The 20,100-nt window shown below is 39.9% G+C and overlaps 1 protein-coding gene across 2 annotated transcripts in view; it reads left to right on the top strand.

The window, feature by feature from the left end:
* slc22a15 (solute carrier family 22 member 15) overlaps window positions 1-15,780 on the top strand; it is a 28,062-nt gene extending 12,282 nt beyond the window's left edge. Inside the window, exons 8-14 of one of the 2 annotated variants that reach the window (XR_014595960.1) lie at window positions 1,711-1,851; window positions 2,947-3,032; window positions 5,031-5,139; window positions 6,233-6,305; window positions 9,401-9,559; window positions 11,023-12,881; window positions 15,709-15,780. Coding sequence is in view for 1 of the 2 variants with exons in the window: in XM_083987762.1 (XP_083843888.1) it covers window positions 1,711-1,851; window positions 2,947-3,032; window positions 5,031-5,139; window positions 6,233-6,305; window positions 9,401-9,559; window positions 11,023-11,070 (616 nt within the window). In the remaining variant the exon portion in view is untranslated. Of the gene's footprint in view, window positions 1-1,710; window positions 1,852-2,946; window positions 3,033-5,030; window positions 5,140-6,232; window positions 6,306-9,400; window positions 9,560-11,022; window positions 13,151-15,708 lie in introns of those variants that run through there. The other variant, XM_083987762.1, reaches the window with a different exon arrangement.
* Window positions 15,781-20,100: the final 4,320 nt, after the last annotated feature.

Genomic DNA, 20,100 nt, shown 5'->3' with positions numbered 1-20,100 from the left:
CCAGATGTGGGCGGAGCTACAGTACATGCCATTTAAAGGCAAAGGAATCCAAAGCAGGCGGAGTTCAAAGTTTACAGCAGAAAGAAAGCATGAAAGAAAGAAAGAAAGAAAGAAAGAAAGAAAGAAAGAAAGAAAGGCCCATTCAGAAGGTCAGGGCAGAGACAGGACTGGTGTAACCGTAACCATGATAAAACACCAGTGAACCACAACACGGTGCAGCAGCAGCAGCAGCAGCAGCAGGAAGCCGTGGCCACAGTTCACACTGGCACCGACCGCACACGCCTAGAAAACAAGACGCTGGTGCACAAAGACAGAAAAACACTGAGACCAGTGAGTCAGTGTGGTATGCTGCAGGAAAATGACTTGACTCAACAAGAAACTTCACAGCGAGTTGCTTCAGTCTGGAAAACAGAGGTTCCTCAGATCAGATTCAAAGGTCTGGAGTCTGGAGGAAGTTCAAACGACTTGATTTAAAAACATTTGACAATGCACATTGAATCTGTGTTTGCAAGAACAAAGAAAGAAAGAAAGACAGAGCTTGTTGAGAATGTCTTCTGTACTGTTGTCAATCAATCAATATAAACTTTATTATCCCCGCAGGGAAATTTGTCAGTTGCTGCATTACATAAATACACAAAACAGATTAAAAAAACAGTACATTCGACATTCCTCACACAGTTCTCGCATACACACAATTCTCACATTTGCACAGATAAATATAAATATGGTAGATAAAAAATACTGATGAGAAACTATTAAAAACTCAAATAACGTGCAGGCGTGTCTAGCGCAATAAAAAGGAAAAAAAAAAAAGTACAATCTCGAGAGATGAAAAATAGGGATAACAACCCAATGTTGTGCTGCACACACCTTTGCATTATACAGTTGCTTTGGTTTTGTTTTGGTTCCTCCTGTCATGGTTCTGTCCAATCAAATGACTTGGTTTTAAAAACACACGTTGTGCCCGGAGCAAAGAGTCGACTTCTACCTGCAAATTTGCAGAAGTTATTTGTATGAGTCAGTTTCACAGGAAGACGATCACAGAAGGAAATTGAATGTCAAGCACCAAATTGCAAAAATCAAGTTAAAACAGAAGTGCATTTCTGTGGTGGGTGTCAAAATATGGAGTTCTTTGAAAAGCTGCACAATATTTTTCAGTTTAAGAGGATAAATTAGAAAAAAAAGGGAAATTACATATAAAAAAACATGTAATGAAAAAGAATAGCTGTATATTGTTTATATTGTTGGCTGTAAACCAGTTCATTATCATGACATTTCATCTGATGTGAGTGTTTCTTTTTGGTTTTAAGAAAGAAGCAGGTGTTTTAAATTCTTCTTAATAAACTGAAAATGAAAATGAAATATTAAACTTCTACACAGTCACTCATCTACTGTCAGAGTCTTGAGGCAACACGCTTCTTCTCTCTTGCGTTTTTAATTTTAGCACGTAGCTGAATGAGCAGCGGTTCTGGTTTTTTTAGCAGCGTGTGGTCTGAGGTCGCAGCCACCATGTTGCCATGACAACGCTGACATGATGATGATGTAATGTAGGTCAGTGGGACAACGCCCTATGAAGTTTCCCAGTGTGTAGCCTATCGCAGCTGGAAATCAACAACACACTCACACTCAGAGTTTATACACATCCTGTTAGAGGGCGTGAGGAGGAATTTCAACCATCTGTGTGTGTGTGTGTGTGTGGTTGTGTTGCAGGTACGCGTGCAGCCTGGTGTATTATGGTCTGACGCTGGGCGCCAGTGACACGTCAGGTGACCGTTACGTTAACGTGGCCATGTACGGCCTGGTGGAGCTGCCTGCATACCCCATGTGCATATACTTCATCAACAAACACTGGTAAACGCACACTTTTAGTAGTTTATTTTACAAGTTAACATGTGGAGGTTTTTGTGCAAGGCAGGTTTCTGTAGATCTGGATTAGAAGGAATTAAACAAACAATTATGAATTGAATTATAAAAATATCAATTCAACCTCCAGTTTTGAAGGTTTTATCTGAGTGTGTTTGTTTTGCTTCATCGACTCTGAACTTTGGACAGATATTTTTACTGCTTCCACTTTTAATCTGTCAACTCTAGTTTTATTTTTATTTTCATGATTTCTGTTTCACCGCATTTAATGTTATGAAAAGGATTCATATTATTATAAATGTTTAATTCAGCAATTTTGTGTCTTATTTGTGTTTTATCAGATTTGAAAAAAAAGAGATGAAGGGCGTCACTTAATGACTTATTGATACATAGCCATCATCAGCTGCTCATGTTAGGTTAGGTTAGGCTATGCTATGCTATGCTATGTTTTTTTATATGGTTATGTTGTGTTATGTAAGGTTAGGCTAGGCTACGCTAGGTTAGATTAGGTTAGGCTAGGCTATTTTAGCTTATGTTATGTTAGGCTAGGCTATTTTAGCTTACATGTATGTTATGTTAGGCTAGGTTAGCTTAGGCTAGGCTATTATAGGTTATGTTATGTTAGCTTAGGCTAGGCTATCATAGGTTATGTTATGTTAGGCTAGGAGGCTATTTTATGTTATGTTAGGCTATGTCAGGTTAGTTTAGGCTAGGCTAGGTTATGCTATGCTAGGCTAGGTTATGTTATGCAATGCCAGGTTATGCTATGCTAAGTAATGTTAGGTTGGGTTATGTTATGTTATGCTATGCTAGGTAATGTGAGGGGTTATGTAATGCTAGGTTATGTGAGGTTATACTATGCTATGTTAGGTTAGGTTATGTATTGGTATGGTAGGTTATGCTATAATATGCTAGGACCAGGCTATGTTATGCTATGCTATATTATGTTATGTTAGGTGGTGCTATGCTAGGTTATGTTATGTTATGTAATATCATGCTATGCTATGCTATGTTACGTTATGTTCAGTGATGCTATGTCTTGTCCTGTTAACCCTTGTCCGACCTGTCGTCCTGTGTCTTCAGGGCCGGTCGGAGGAAGAGCATGGCCAGCTTCCTGTGTCTGGCCGGCTCCGCCTGCCTCTGCACCATGTTCATCCCCGAGAACACGGGTAGGAGCAGCAACACAGACCACATCAGATCAGACCAGACCAGATCAGATGCATGCATGAGTATTTATAAAAAGCGTTTGTCTGAAGTGGAGTGAAGGAAGGAAGTGGCGTTTAGCTGATCTCACTCAGAATCAGCTGCGATTTTTCACTTCCTTGCTTCAGTTCAGAGACAACAGCTGGGTTTCTGAGGGTCAGATTATTATCTGTGTTTAAACCAGTTTAGCTGCACTTCATTCAGAAAGTATTCAGACCCCTTCACTGTCTGCACATGGTGTTATGTTACTGGACTTATCCTGATCACACGGACTGGAGCTTTTAGATGCAAAGAGCTGCAGTTTTAGTGCAGCTGACATAACATCCAGTTCACCACAAAGCTTTGAAATATTTGTGAAAGACTGATTTTGACACGAGGAGCTCCAAAGCTTCAGCAAACTGTGCACAAACATCACCTGCTGCCAGCGGCCCGTTGTCAAGGTCAATATACTGAAATCCAACTCCACACTTGAACGCCCACGGCTGTTTGTGTTGAGTCAGATTTTCATTCCTGAATATTTAAACTGATCCAGTAAGTTCAGAGTCCAAAGTTTCTTTACACACCACAGAGAAGAATACACATAACAGCCAAAATATGTAGCACTCAGTTAAAAAAAGGGCAAAATTAAAATAAAATTGAGATAAATCTAACAGTGAAAGTAGCACACAACACACAAGTAAAGGAAATAAATAATAAATAGAGTGCATAGATAGGAGAAGAGGAAGAAAACCTTAATGGTTCGTTTGCACTTCACATTTCTGGATTGTTCATGCAACACAACAACACTCAGTATTTTTTTTTTTTAAAGGGGAATTTGATTTACAATTTTAAAAAAAAAGAAAAGAAAAAAACAGTCAAGACGTATTAAAAAAACATAAAATCAACAACTTCTACACAAATATGTCGTCATGTCGGAAGATAAATACACATGAAAACAGTGTTTCCTCACTCAGCGTTTTGTCATTGTCATGACAACACGTGGTTCAGAGGTCGGTTTGTTTTCTCGTTGTGGTTGTGGCTTACCGGTAATGATCACAGCTTTGGGTTTTTTAATTTAAGACATAAAAACTGAACTGAGAACAGGAAGTGAGGTCATCGACCACAGGTCAAGTTTCTGTGGAAGACCTGCCGTTAAAACCAAATCACCTGTAATCTGATCTTATTTCAGTAAACACGGTTGTTACGACAACCATGTGTACATGTAAATATAGGGCTGGGTCTTGACTAAACATGAAAATCACTTTTGACATGGATTCCTCTATTGTCAGTGACTACTCAGTTTTTATTTTATTATTTTTTATTCCTGTCTATATTCTAAAGGTTTCTACAGAGGGGATTGTTGATATATCATTTATGCAACATTTTATTCCAAGAAACATGGCGAAATTGGATTTTTTTTTTAGGGCTGGTGACAGTATTTTCTCATTTACAGAGTGATAAAAAGAAAAAAAAATCCCCTCTGTAAAAACTTCTGACTCGAATATGTCAACAAAATAAAACGAGAATTTTGAAAGTAGCTTTATCCATTGTTCAGATTTCGATTCTGGAAATATATGCAAATTAGCGCATATTTCATTAGATATTGCCTCAGTTACACATTTAAACATAAAATTTGACAAAACTTGTATTACAAAAAATATTTGTCTTAATGTAAGTGATAAACTTGGGAAGTTTCATGGCGATATCTGTTGGTTAAAATTTTATTTTACCTTAAAATACATTAAAAAACCCATAGGCGGAGGTGGACATTTTCATGGATGTTTCCAAATTCATTACGGGTCCAAAAAATGGACTTTCATTCTGAAACTCTGGACATCCAGAGTTTACCCAGAGATACACCTCTTTGCCAGAAATCAGGCCCCAGTGACCTTTCATTTGACCACGGGGAGTTGGGAAAATGTGAGAGGGGAACGACAAAAATGTCCAGGTTGTCATTTCATTTAAATGTATTGTGTTGTGTTCAGGGACTCTGCTCAGCGTCACGTCGTTGGCGCTGCTGGGGAAACTGATGGTGAGCGCCGCGTTCAACATCGCCTACGTCTACACGTCAGAGCTCTACCCAACGGTCATCAGGTGAGTGTGTGTCTGTGTGTGTGTTAAAGGGATACGGCAACATTTTTTTTTTATCCATGTCTTGCCTCACTCCCGAGTCCATGACCAGCAGATAGACACCATCCTTTCGACTGTGCGTGCAGTAACAAGGGAGATAGAGCCGTATCGCCCGTAATTAGCTTAGCTCAAACACTGGAAGTGTATGGGTAGTGTTAGCCTGCCTCCACCTAAAGTCGCTAATTAGCTTAGCTCAAACACTGGAAGTGTATGGGTAGTGTTAGCCTGCCTCCACCTAAAGTCATCAGAGAAACTCTTCAGCAACTCTAAACGGAAACCAGCGGGCCGATCTTCGTCTCCGAGCTGACAAAACTCTCCGGTAAGGCATCTTTAATGGTCAAATGCCGCTAACGGAACGAGATCGGTCAAAACGGAGGGTTCAAGCAAAGACGGTTTATTTTGGTTCAAGCTAGCTACATCGAGGGTAGGTTAGCTTCCTGTTTCAATGTAAAAGCACAAATTCTATCGTCATGGTTTTCTGTATGTAAAGGGCAACGGGTGTTTTATTTTGTGAAAGTAACCGGAAGTGCGTTGGTCACAACGGCTAGCTTGAGTAGCGCCGAATTCATCCGAACAAAATTGTAAACAGCTGGTATTTAGACAAATTAACAACACACTGCTGATCTAAACGGCTACTTTCTCGCCTAAACATGTTTGAAATGTCGATAAAGTGATATATTTACAGAGTTTAGAGCTAAAATGAAATCAGCTTCTGACTGCTGATTTCAGCTCGGGTAGGAGGCAGGCTAACACTACCCATACACTTCCAGTGTTTGAGCTAAGCTAATTAGCGACTTTAGGTGGAGGCAGGCTAACACTACCTATACACTTCCAGTGTTTGAGCTAAGCTAATTACGGGCGATACGGCTCTATCTCCCTTGTTACTGCACGCACAGTCGAAAAGATGGTGTCTATCTGCTGGTCATGGACTCGGGAGTGAGGCAAGACATGAACATTTTTTTTGGGGTGTATCCCTTTAAATGGATCTTGAAGATAACACAGAATCGAACCACAGATGAGTCGCATGATCAATGACATCATGTGTTTGTGTTTTCAGGAATGCCGGTCTCGGGGTGTGTTCCATGTCGTGCAGAGTCGGGGGAATCCTCGCTCCGTTTGTGCCTTCCATGGTGAGTGTGTGTGTGTGTGTGTGTGTGTGTGTGTGTGTGTGTGTGTGTGTGTGTGTGTGTGTGTGTGTGTGTGTGTGTGTGTGTGTGTGTGTGTGTGTGTGTGTGTGTGTGTGTGTGTGTGTGTGTGTGTGTGTGTGTGTGTGTGTGTGTGTGTTGCCTAACAACCCCAATACAATAGAAAGTGATTCATCTCAGTTTCTGTGAACTCAAACTCCTTTTAGGAGTTTTCACTTCCTGTGACCTCCACACACACTCTTCACCAGGAGTGTGTTCAGGTTTAAAGACGATAAAGATCTTCACTTCCATGTTTCCCTGCAGCTTTAATCCTGTTGGACAGATTCATGTCAGAAAAGTTTATTTACATCATAAATGAAGTATTTCCTCTTGTAAAACCATATTCACTATTCTGTGCAAAAATCTGGACTATTTCAATAACTGCTCCTTTGCACCACAAATTTAATACAAATGTATTGATTCTATGTATTTACTATTATAATAAGTACTCTTTTTGCACATTTCTGATTTTAAAACGTTTTATTATATATTTTTATACATATATATTTATTTTTTGATACTTTTTATTGAGTTTTTTCAATTTAAGAGAAAACAAGTTGACAACAAACTGTCAAGAAAATAAAACAAAAACAGACGAAAACACGCTCCTCGGTTGATAATCCTAAATATAATGTCCTCAGTTGTTTTGATAAAAGCAGTCCATTTCTGCCATTTCCTGGGAAAGGTTGCTCCTCTAGATCGGAGAGAGAGAGTCATCTTTTCCATTAAACACATTTCCTGTACTCTGTTCATCCATTGGTTAATGCTTGGTGACTCAGTTTTATACCAGCATTTTGTTAGAACTTTTTTTTTACAAGCCATCAACATACAACATTTTACATAGATCCCAGTCTTTTTTAATAACCACATTTTCGTTTAAGACACAGAAATAGAGGACCATCACACTGTTAGGAATTGTGTATCCCAAGATCTTTCCCACAGTCGTACATACAGGGCATAGCCAAAATATATGGGAATGGCACTGTTCTTGTGATTGAGAGAATTTGTTTTTTATAAGAGGTGTAATGAAAAAGCTAATCAAGTTTTTCCAGCCACGTATAAATTAATTTTATATTTAATACACTTGATACTGTGGCTGCTACAAGAGACTGCTGTTAAACAAAGTGTCGTTGTATCGTGTGCAATGACGATAAAGCTTCTTCTTCAAAATAAAACTGTGATTAACTGCAGGAGAAGTTCATTAGCAGACGATGTGAACACGTAAACACAGAGACAGATTTACAGTCATTAAGTTCCTTGTATTTATTATTTGTATTGTATCATATATCAGACGTGTTTGTTTTACATCCTGTGTCCTGCAGCTGCTTTACTCTTTTATCAGTATTATTTATAGATGTATTATTATTCACTCAGTTGTTTGATCGCCTTTACATTTTATTTCATTCACCAGCGTGTGAAGGACTTAGTGACTTGGTTCTGTGTAGATAAACGTCACTACAACAAAAACAACTAGAGCTCACTCCAAAGTACATTTGTCAAACTTCCAGTTTTTGTTTGACATTGACCGAGTGTGTAAAAAAAAACCAGAGATATGTTGGATTTTATTTGATAGTAGGCTACAGAAATATTTATCCAGTGTAAACAGTGGGATGGGATGGACCGGCGTTGCATCATTTTCGACATATTCAACATTTTCTTGTCATTTTACAAAACAGAAACAAGGGGAGGAATCAGCTGATACTTGCATCTGTGGCTTTAGTTTATTTCTGGGCCCAATGTGTTAATAAAGTAGGTTAAAATAAAATAAAAAGTTGTGCTGAAATAAAAAGATACCAAACATTAAGTATGGTTAATACTTTATCAAGGCAAAATCTGAAAATCAGACCAATATGCACTCGTGGTTTCATTAAACTGACACATGATGTTGATGTTAAAGTGGAATTAGAGTCAGAATACAGTATGAGACTTGATGCTGTGACTCATCATCATTTTCATCATCATCATCGTCGGCCTGGAAACTCCTGACACACGTCTGAACTGGAGTCAGAGCCGATGAGAACGAGCGCTTTGACAAGTTTCTGTCTCTTTGTCTCTATGAGTAATGAGACTTTTGAGCAGCACGTGGAGGGAAACTCCCTGAGAGTCCAGAGAGACGAGACGGGACGAGACGCACCCACTGAGCTGCAGCTTTAACATCAGGCTGCACTGACACCTACTGGTCGAGTCTGGGAACTGCACTCATGTCAGTTTATAAATCACACTGAGAATTTTTTCTTCTCTTCAGTTGTTGTCAATTATTTTCTATTTGTTTTAAACTTTCTCGCATCAGTCTGAATCAAATAATTAATCAGTGTATGTAATTTAAAATAACAATAACAATTCTGACATGATGAGTTTTTCCTGAGGGAAGTTTGATGAATGTTTATTCACTGTGTTTAAGTAAAAATTAGAATTCACTCTGTTGAAATCAAGGTTATTATGGTTTTAAAATGTTCATCAGTTTTTATTTTTATTTAGTTTTTCAGTTTGCTTTTTTTAAATTTCAGTTTAGTTTCAGTGAGTTCAACAAGTTTGAGTTGAGTTTTTATTATAGAGGAATTGACTAGTTTTTTTTATTAGTTTTTATTTAGTCTTAGTTGTAGTTTTTATTTACTTTTAGTCTTAGTTGTAGTTTTTATTTACTTTTAGTCATAGTTGTAGTTTTTATTTAGTCTTAGTTGTAGTTTTTATTCAGTCTTAGTTGTAGTTTTTATTCAGTCTTAGTCTTAGTTGTTCAGGTTTTAGCAGAAAGCCTCTGTCAGACCTCTGAAGATGAACTTCCAAATTCCCTTTTAGTTGCATCCATCCCATAATGTTCCCATCAGTCCTCATCAGGTTCCATTCACTCTTATCTAGCTGTGGGTCGTACTCCAAGTCGTTTTCTTCCTGCAGCTTTAGACATCGACAAGAAACTAAGCTGCTGTTATCTGATGAAACTTTACTTTACTGCAGTTTAGCATTTCAGTTTAATAGATTATTTTTTCACTGATAGTTTTAGTTTTAGTTGAACTATAATAACCCTGGTTGTGTGTGTGTTGCAGCGGGCGCTCCACACCTCCATGCCCTTCACTGTGTTCTGTCTGAGCGGACTGTCGGCCGGCTGCCTCGGCCTCCTGCTGCCCGAGACGCTCAACACGCCGGCAGCAGAAACTCTGGAGGAGCTGAGCAGCCCGAGCCGAGGCCGAGTGCTGGAGAGCAAGGTGATGCACACGCACACACACACACAGATTTACAGATACACACACGCTTATGTACAGTGTTGAAGCTCATTTTGATGTCAGAGCAGGAAAAGACAGACAGGACAGACGAGATAAAGACTCACGAGCAGTCGAGGCATCCACAATGAAATGAAACCAAACACAAGTCTCTTTGTCTCTAATCACTGCAAAAACTCAAAATCTTACCAAGAATATTTGTCTTATTTCTAGTCAAAATGTCATTTCTAGTCAAAACTAATCTCATTATATTTATACATATACATACATAGTTATACATAAAAAAGCAGCTTGTTTTTAGACACTTTTTACTTATTTCAAATCTATTTTCATTTGAAATAAGTAGAAAAATCTGATAGTGGAGCAGGTTTTTCTTTCTTATTACAAGCACAAAAAACTTCCTTTCACTGGCAGATTTTTCTACTTATTTCAAGTGAAAATTAGTTTGAAACAAGTGAAAATGATCTAAAAACAAGTTAATTTTTAGGTGCTGAGTCTTATTTAAAGTGGAAAGAGATTAGTTTTGACTAGAAATGAGACATTTTGACAAGAAATAAGCTCGTCCTCAGCCGGCGTTTCCACACATTCCTGAAAAACCTTGGAAATGGTTGAATTATTTCCAGTCATGGAAAATGAGAGGAGTGAAAAGTCCCAGAGAAGCTCGACTCCTCCTCCTCCTCCTGCTTCTCTCTGGTTTCTGTTTGGACCTTTTGTCCAACGAAGATGTTGTGGTGAGGAAAGTCAAGATTATCAGCAGAACAGATGAGCTGAAGGTGACTGAGGTGAACACGACAGGAAGAGAAAGACAAAGGAATGAAAACAGCTTCATTAAGAAATCAGCTGAACTACCAATACTATGGAGCTACTATATTAGGTCCATTTCTGCAAAAGAAAGATCTGAATTATATTTAAAGGGATAGTTCAACATTTTGCCAAATTGGCCCATTGCCATAATCTCTATAGCTGGTGCACGTCCCCTTCAGGGACAGTTTTTCATCAAGCAGTCTCTGTATTTCCCTCTAAAACAACTCTGTGTGGTAACGTTGTGTTATTATCTCATAGCGTGGTGAATGTGCAGGTCACAACTTGTCCACCAGAGCGTTGTGGAGTTGTTGGATTGTGTATTTGATGAGTTTGATGAGGGAAACCAAGAAATCCCATAATGAGCCTCCGTAGCGTAGCTCTGAGCAGCTCACGGCTAGGTACGAACCTACTGCTATGACTATAGGGATTATGGCAATGGGCCAATTTGCCAAAATGTTGAACTATCCCTTTAACCTAAAACCAAAACCAAAAAACTTTTTTGTAGATTTTGTTAGTACAAAACTTTTGACCCATAGCTCCGTACAAAACCATTAACACAGCAGCAGCAGCAGATGGGAGTGTAGGCAGTGACACATCTTCATCATCATCTTCATCCTCTCGTCCTCTTGTCTCTCTGACTTCAGGCTCTGTTGTACGAAGACGACAAATGGAAAACAAACACACACAAATGAAGCCCGACGGACGGCCTCTAAACTGTGAACTGTCCCTTTAACGAACAGGAAGCAGCCTGTTCAGCACACACTGAACCTCCATGAACTGTGACGTGGTTGGTTTCACAGACAGAGCTGACCGACAGACACGCCTTTAACTTTAATCAGTTAATCCTCCTGGATGCCGTTGCCGTGGCATCTGTGCCTTTAATTTAAAAAAAAAAAGGGGGCGGGGCCAAACGCGTGACGGACAGTTGACCAGGAAACACGGTTGGAGCTGGAAACTCCAACAAACACACAAAAATAAAAATCAAAGCGGCGTTAACGTCTCGAGGACCAGAGTTTATTTTTGTGTCTGATCTCAAAAAGCCAGCGCTGTCGTCATGGGAACAATCGTCATCATCACCATCATCATCTGTAGGACTTGAATCTACGAGTTTCTGTTTGTTATCGAACTCACTCGAGACATCACTTCCTGTCCATGTTTTGAGGAAGATTACGTCGTTGGGTGAAGAAGAGGATTAACAGACAGTGGATTGATTCACTCAGTCTCAGGTGTTTACGACTCACCTGGACAGGATAGTCTGCTTGCCAGCCCATAGGGCCCCATTGTGAACCTGGAAATGTTGAGTACCCCAAAGTTTTATGTTAGAAATATATAGTATGGGTCCCCAGTATTCAGAAACTGCCGGATGCTAACTTATATATATTGGGCAATTAGCATAACACACATAATTAGCATAAATTAGCATAATTGCTATGGGCAATATTTCAACAAAATTGACTTGGCTGATCTGGGCAATATTAGTGTGGTTTTAGGGGTTATTGATGATGCTGAATCCATTTTGATGGATTTCAAAATCTGGTCACTTCCAGTTTAGACAGCCATTTTGAATTTTGAAAATGTCAGAAATGGATTCAGCATCATCAATAACCCCTAAAACCACACTAATATTGCCCAGATCAGTCAAGCAGTTGTTGAAATATTGCCCATAGCAATTATGCTAATGTGTGCTAATTATGTCAATTATGCTAATTGTTCACTATATACAAGTTAGCATCCGGCAGTTTCTGAATGCTGGGGACCCATACTATATATTACTTCAAATACATGAGTTATATGTCCAACCAGCATCCTCTAAAACTTAAGATTTGGCTTAAAATCCATCAAAATCGGCCCACTGGCAGTTAAAATCTGGTCACTTCCGGTTTAGACAGCCATTTTGAATTTTGAAAGTGTCAGAAATGGATTCAGCATCATCAATAACCCCTAAAACCACACTAATATTGCCCAGATCAGCCAAGTCAATTTTGTTGAAATATTGCCCATATAGGCAATTATGCTAATTTATTCTAATTATGTCAATTATGCTAATTGCCCAATATATATAAGTTAGCATCCGGCAGTTTCTGAATACTGGGGACCCATACTATCTATTTCTAACATAAAACCTTGGGGTACTCAACATTTCCGGGTACTCATGGTTGGCAAGTAGGCTAGTTTACGACCCACCTGGACAGGAAGTAGACCATCGATGGACAGAAAACGTTCTGTTTACACACTAATGAACAATGAAATGGTGAAATCATGGATCAATAATCAATCGAACCAACTCCCTCCACCCGAACGGAGAGGATGATGTCGTCGTTCTGCCTCCTGTGCCTTCAACACCGATGTGACGTCGATTCACTCTGGATGTGAACTGTTGAAATAATAAAGAAAAGTATATTTGTTTCATATTGTTGGTGTAACTGTTGTCTCAGATGTTTTATAATATGGTGGTAGCCTACGGGGGTTTTGTACAGTGTAAACAATCATACATGAGATGACAGTGTGTAATATATAGAAGATAACTGTATCTGTAACTCCTGTAAACTGGGATGTTGTCTATGCTGACGACAGTAAACGCTGGAGAAGAAACACAAACACACATTCACGTTGTTTTTTTTTGGTAATTTATTCTCTAAAAATGGATTCTTATCTACCGTATTTTTATTTAATGACACTTTTTCAGAACAGTCAATAAAACTCAGTGGTAAATGGTCTGTGCTTCCAGTGAGTGATGCTGAATTTTGTCCTCTGATTCATGTTTCTGCAACATTTGAGTTTTATTTCAAACTGCACAGCAGGACGAAGGAATCACGTTCACGTTTTAAATGAATCTAAAGTCGCAACTGTTCTCGTTCTCTGCTTCTTCTTCAAATCTTTAAATAATAGTGTGAAAACCAAAAGGCTCCACAGAATAGAGGAAGAGCATATGAAGAACTAAAAAACCTAAAAGTCATCCACACAGCATCTTGGTCCTTTCTGCTCCTCTGAAAGTCAACTCTGTTCCTCCGTCCTGCTGGGTTTTCTCTTTGTTCCCGTGTCCATCGCTGGTTCATTTCTGCCAACACACACTCTGTGTCACTACTGGCCAGAAATTTCTGAAATTGTTGACAGCTGAGTCAGTAATGCCTCTAACATCAGAGAGATTCAGTGATAAAATTATAATAAAGGCAAAAGTCTGTATGTTGAAACAATTTGCAGCAACTTTTGAAGTCTGACAAACAATTTATCTCTTGTTCATTTTATTTCTACAGCTTGTAGTTGGATGCACCTGATACAGAATAGTTGGTGTTAGAGTTGAGGTGGGAGGTGTCAGTCAGTGTCAGGACAGGAAGGAACTGCTGCACCATAAAACCTATATATATATATATATATATATATATATATATATATATATATATATATATATATATATATATATATATATATATATATATATATATATATATATATATATATATATATATATATATATATAGTGTAAGCTGAAGACGGACATGCTCTCTGTCTCTTCAAAGCTTGAAATAACGGTGTGGAGACCAAGAGGCTCCAGAGAAAAGAGGAAGAGCATATGAAGAACTTTAAAAAGTTGATTGGATTAAAATAATTTTCTTACAATTGTTAGATTTTCCCCTTCAAGTTACGACTACAACCTTGTAAAGATAAAAGTCATCCACACAGCATCTTGGTCCTTTCTGCTCCTCTGCTAACTGGGCTCAAAGTCAACTCTGTTCCTCTGTCCTCTTGGGTTTTCTTCTTCTTTCTGTGTCCATCGCTGGTTTGGTCATTTCAACACACACACTCTGTTTCACTACTGGCTAGAAATTTCTGAAATTGTTTCTGACTCAATAATGTGTCTTATAAAAGACATTCAGTATGTATGTTCAAACAATTTGCAGCAACTTTTAAAGTCTGACAAACAATGTATCTCTTATTCATTTCATTTCTACAGCTTAGAGATGGATGCACCTGATACAGAATAGTTTTAATGGTACAAAGATGGTGTTAGAGTTACAGTAAGGTGGGAGGTGTCAGGACAGGAAGGAACTGCTGCACCACAAAACCAATGTCTAAACAAAAACAGAGTTCAGAGCAGCAGAGACGTGGACGGTATTTCATTGATCTTGTTCTGATCTGTAAACATGGAGCGACCGGGTGCATCTTCGTGGTGGATTCCTTTCTTGCTGATCATGTTGCTGCGCTCCACCTCGGCCCAGAATGAACCGGTTTACACGGCGGTAAATGGCGTCATCCGCCTGAAGCCTGAGTCCTCCGTAAAAATCAACAACATCATATGGAAGCATAAAGGTGACCTGGTGGTAGAATGGGTGGACAATGAACTGGATTATTACGGTATGTTTAAAGGTCGCACGACACTGGACACAATGACAGGAGGTCTGGTGATTAAAAACACAAATGAGAACTTCACAGGGCTGTACACGGTGGAGCTCAACAGTTCGGTCCAGCCTAAAGGCTACGACGTGGTGTTCATCAAGGAGGTTACCAAGCCTGAGGTGGTCGTGAAACCACTGGCCTGTTCACATGCAGAGAAGGACTGCACACTGGTCTGTCTTCATTACGACACCTCTGCATTTGGACCACTCACCTACAGCTGGAGGGAGGGGGATGGAGACTGGAGACAAGGAGACAAGGAAATGCCCATCAACAATGATGTGAAGACTAAAGGGATTAAAACCTTCAGCTGTCGGGTGAAGAATCCAATCAGTTTGGCAGAGAGTGAGGCCTACGAGAATCCGTTCTACTATCCGACCCTAGATAAACCGATCTGGCTCATAGTTTTATACCTGGCCTTGAAGGTCTTGGTAGTGATGACATTCTTGGGACTTAGTGGATACTTTATGTGGCGAAAACGAGAGATCCTCAGGAAACTGATGTGTCCTCGTCAGGACAGAGAGAAGAAGGTAAAATATGAAGGACCATGTACAATCTATGTATTGTAATACAAGCAAGAGCCTTGTCAATAGTTAGTGATAGCTGCAGTGGAAAGAGGAGGTTTAGAATAAACCTGGACAAAGAGAAAGAAGAAAGACCATGATTCCATGTATTGTCTGTTGTAAGAACCAGGATGTGTCTGCGTCTGTCTTGCATCTTTTGTGTCTTTGGAGACACCTTTGAGTTCCTTTTTTTCCTGTTTTGTCCGTGACTTAGATCCAATGACTGTTTTTATTAATACGTACTTTGTGTTTTGTTCAGAAACTTTTGCATTTGCCTCTTTTTCATAATAAATGATCTTTGGTATCCGTCCTCATGTGTTTTTGTGTCTGCATTTGTGTTCATCCCCCCCCCGTTCAAACAATCACACATCACAGTGTGTAATATATAGAAGATAACTGTATCTGTGGCTCCTGTAAACTGGGATGTTGTCTATTTATGCTGACGACAGTAAACGCTGGAGAAGAAACACAAACACACATTCACGTGTTTTTATTTATTTAATTTCTTCTCTAAAAATTGATTTTTGTCTATTTTTTTGTCATTTTTCACGTCTATAATGCCCCTTAACATCAAAGAGATTCAGTGTCAAAATTATAATAAAGGCAAAAGTCTGTATGTTCAAACAATTTGCAGCAACTTTTAAAGTCTGATAAACAATTTATTTTTCATTTCATTTCTACAGCTTCTAGATGGATGCACCTGATACAGAATAGTTTTAATAGTACAAAAGTGGTGTTAGAGTTAAAGTGGGAGGTGTCAGGACAGGAAGTAACTGCTGCACCACAAAACCTCCTCTGAGCAGAATCACAGTTGAGAGCAGCTGAGACGTGGACGATATTTCATCGATCTTGTTCTGATCTGTAAACATGGAGCGACCGGTTGTGTTTTCATGGTTTCCTTTCCTGCTGTTCATGTGGCTGAAGTCCGCCTCGGCCCTGAATGAACCGGTGTATGTGAAGCTTGGTGGCACCATCAACCTGAAGTGTGAGTCCTTCAATCCGGTCAACATCATCTGGTACAAGCATGACGTCGTGTGGAGACATAACGGACGCCGGGTGGTTGAATGGGTGAACAATAAGTTGGATTATTACGGCATGTTTGTTGGTCGCACAAAACTGGACACAGCCACTGGGCATCTGGAAATTAAAAACACTGACGAGTCCTTCTTGGGGCTGTACACGGTGGAGATCAACAGTCAGGTCCGGACTAAAGTCTACATGGTGAAGGTCATCAAGGAGGTTACCACGCCTATGGTGGACGTGAGATCTCTGGCCTGTCTAATTGAACAGGAGACCTGCAGACTGATCTGTCTTCATGATGAGACCTCTGCATTTGGACCACTCACCTACAGCTGGAGGGAGGACAATGGAGACTGGAAACAAGGAGACAAGGAAAAACCCATTGTCAATAATGTGAAGACTAAAGGGATTAAAACCTTCAGCTGTCGGGTGAAGAATCCAGTCAGTGAGGCAGAGAGTGAGGCCTACAACAATCCATTCTACTACCCGATCCTAGATGAACCGATCTGGCCCACAGCTTTATACCTGGCCTTGAAGGTCTTGGTAGTGATGACATTCTTGGGACTTAGTGGATACTTTATGTGGCGAAAACGAGAGATCCTCAAGAAACTGATGTGTCCTCGTCAGGACAGAGAGAAGAAGGTAAAATATGAAGGACCATGTACAGTACATGTATTATAATATACAAGCAAGAGCCTTGTCAGTAGTTAGTGATAGCTGCAGTGGAAAGAGGAGGTTTAGAATAAACCTGGACAAAGAGAAAGAAGAAAGACCATGATTCCATGTATTGTCTGTTGTAAGAACCTGGATGTGTCTGCGTCTGTCTTGCATCTTTTGTGTTGGTTCTTTGGAGACACCTTTGAGTTCTTTTGGTGTGTTTTGTCTGTGACTTAGATCCAACTATTTTTAACGTCTCGTTTTTCTGCCGCCACACAAACCACCAGCTGGTGAATGTCGGTGAACTAAGTAGGCTACTGGTGGTGAAGTGTGATGTTTAGCTGCAGTTGCTGTTGCCACTTCGGGTTTTTTTTTAATGTCATGTAATAAAAAAGTTCGACCTGTTGCAGGATGTTTCTGTGGTTTATCAACAGTTTATACACACCTATACAGACACCTTTGAGTTCCTTTTGTGTGTTTTGTCCGTGACTTAGATCCAACAACTGTTTTTATTGATACATACTTTGTGTTTTTGTTCAGAAACTTTTGCATTTGCCTCTTTTTCATAATAAATGATCTTTGGTATCCGTCCCCATGTGTTTTTGTGTCTGCATTTGTGTTCAGTCCCTCCCCGTTCAAACAATCACACATCACAGTGTGTAATATACTGTATGATAACTGTAACTCCTGTAAACTGGGATGTTGTCTATTTATGCTGACGACAGTAAACGCTGGAGAAGAAACACAAACACACATTCACGTTGTTTTTTTATTTGTTCTCTAAAAGTTTATTCTTATCTATTTTTATCTAATGACATTTTTCAGAACAGTCAATAAAACTCAGTGGTAAATGGTCTGTGCTTCCAGTGAGTGACGCTGCTTGTCGTCTGATTCATGTTTCTGCAACATTTCACACGAATCACACCGAGTCATAAGATGATATTCATGTTTTAAATGAAAATGAAGTTGCAACAGTTCTCGTTTTCTGCTTCTTCTTCAAAGCTTTAAATAATAGTGTGAAAACCAAAAGGCTCCACAGAATAGAGGAAGAGCATATGAAGAACTAAAAAACCTAAAAGTCATCCTCACAGCATCTTGGTCCTTTCTGCTCCTCTGCTAACTGGGCTCAAAGTCAACTCTGTTCCTCCGTCCTGTCGGGTTTTCTCTTTGTTCCCGTGTCCATCGCTGGTTCATTTCTGCCAACACACACTCTGTTTCACTACTGGCCAGAAATTTCTGAAATTGTTGACAGCCGAGTCAATAATCAAAGAAGGAAGAGCGCGCACACTCAAAAAGAAAAGCAGAAACAGTCAGGAGTTGCTCGGCTAGTAAACTATTTAAAAAGAAGAAGCAGCAGCAGCACTCAGTGTCTTTCTGATGTCTTGATCGCCTCACTGGTACAGGGTACTACCACAGACCGGTTTCGACGGTCAGTCTTCGTCAGTGCGACACTGACCGTCGAAACCAGAAAGACACTGAGTGTTGCTGGCTTCTTGTTCTTTTTAGACGACTCAGTAAAGCCTCTAACATCAGAGAGATTCAGTAGTAAAATTATAATGTCAGCTTCAGTCTGTATGTTCAGACAATTTGCAGCAACTTTTAAAGTCTGATAAACAATTTATCTCTAATTCATTTCATTTCTACAGCTTGTAGTTGGATGCACCTGTTACAGAATAGTTTTAATAGTAAAGATGCTGTTAGAGTTAAAGTGGGAGGTGTCAGGACAGGAAGGAACTGCTGCATCACAAAACCTCCTCTGAGCAGAATCAGAGTTCAGAGCAGCTGAGACGTGGACGATATTTCATCGATCTTGTTCTGATCTGTAAACATGGAGCGACCGCTTGTGTTTTCATGGTTTCCTTTCCTGCTGTTCATGTGGCTGAAGTCCGTCTCAGCCTGGAATGAACCGGTGTATGTGAAGCTTGGTGGCACCATCAACCTGAAGCCTGAGTCCTGCGGTACGTTCACCTTCTACACGGAGGTGGTGTGTGACGTCGTGTGGAAACATAACGGACGCCCGGTGGCTGAATGGGTTAACAATAAGTTGGATTATTACGGCATGTTTGTTGGTCGCACAAAACTGGACACAACCACAGGAGGTCTGGAAATTAAAAACACCGACGACTCCTTCACAGGGCTGTACACGGTGGAGATCAACAGTGAGGACCATACTAAAGGCTACATGGTGACGGTCATCAAGGAGGTTACCAAGCCTGAGGTGGACGTGAGATCTCTGGCCTGTCTCATTGAACATGAGACCTGCACACTGGTCTGTCTTCATGATGAGACCTCTGCATTTGGACCACTCACCTACAGCTGGAGGGAGGACGATGGAGACTGGAGACAAGGAGGCAAGGAAAAGCCCATTGACAATGATGTGAAGACTCAAGGGATTGAAACCTTCAGCTGTCTGGTGGAGAATCCAGTCAGTGAGGCAGAGAGTGAGGCCTACGACAATCCATTCTACTACCTGATCCTAGATAAACCGATCTGGCCCACAGCTTTATACCTGGCCTTGAAGGTCTTGGTAGTGATGACATTCTTGGGACTTAGTGGATACTTTATGTGGCGAGAACGAGAGATCTTCAAGAAACTGATGTGTCCTCGTCAGGACAGAGAGAAGAAGGTAAAATATGAAGGACCAAGTACAGTACATGTATTATAATATACACAAGAGCCTTGTCAATAGTTAGTGATAGCTGCAGTGGAAAGAGGAGGTTTAGAATAAACCTGGATAAAGAGAAAGAAGAAAGACCATGATTCCATGTATTGTCTGTTGTACAGTGATCTGCAGTCTAAGAACCTGGATGTGTCTGCGTCTGTCTTGCATCTTTTGTGTTGGTTCTTTGGAGACACCTTTGAGTTCCTTTTGTGTGTTTTGTCTGTGACTTAGATCCAACTATTTTTAACGTCTCGTTTTTCTGCCGCCACACAAACCACCAGCTGGTGAATGTCGGTGAACTAAGTAGGCTACTGGTGGTTAAGTGTGATGTTTAGCTGCAGTTGCTGTGGCCACTTTGGGTTTTTTTTTTATGTCATGTAATAAAAAAGTTAGAGCTGTTGCAGGATGTTTCTGTGGTTTATCAACAG

Source organism: Trachurus trachurus, assembly GCF_905171665.1.
Source record: "Trachurus trachurus genome assembly, chromosome: 15".
Taxonomy (NCBI): Eukaryota; Metazoa; Chordata; class Actinopteri; order Carangiformes; family Carangidae; genus Trachurus; species Trachurus trachurus.
The sequence above is the reverse complement of the archived record's forward strand: the minus strand, read 5'-3'. Positions and strand labels throughout refer to the sequence as shown.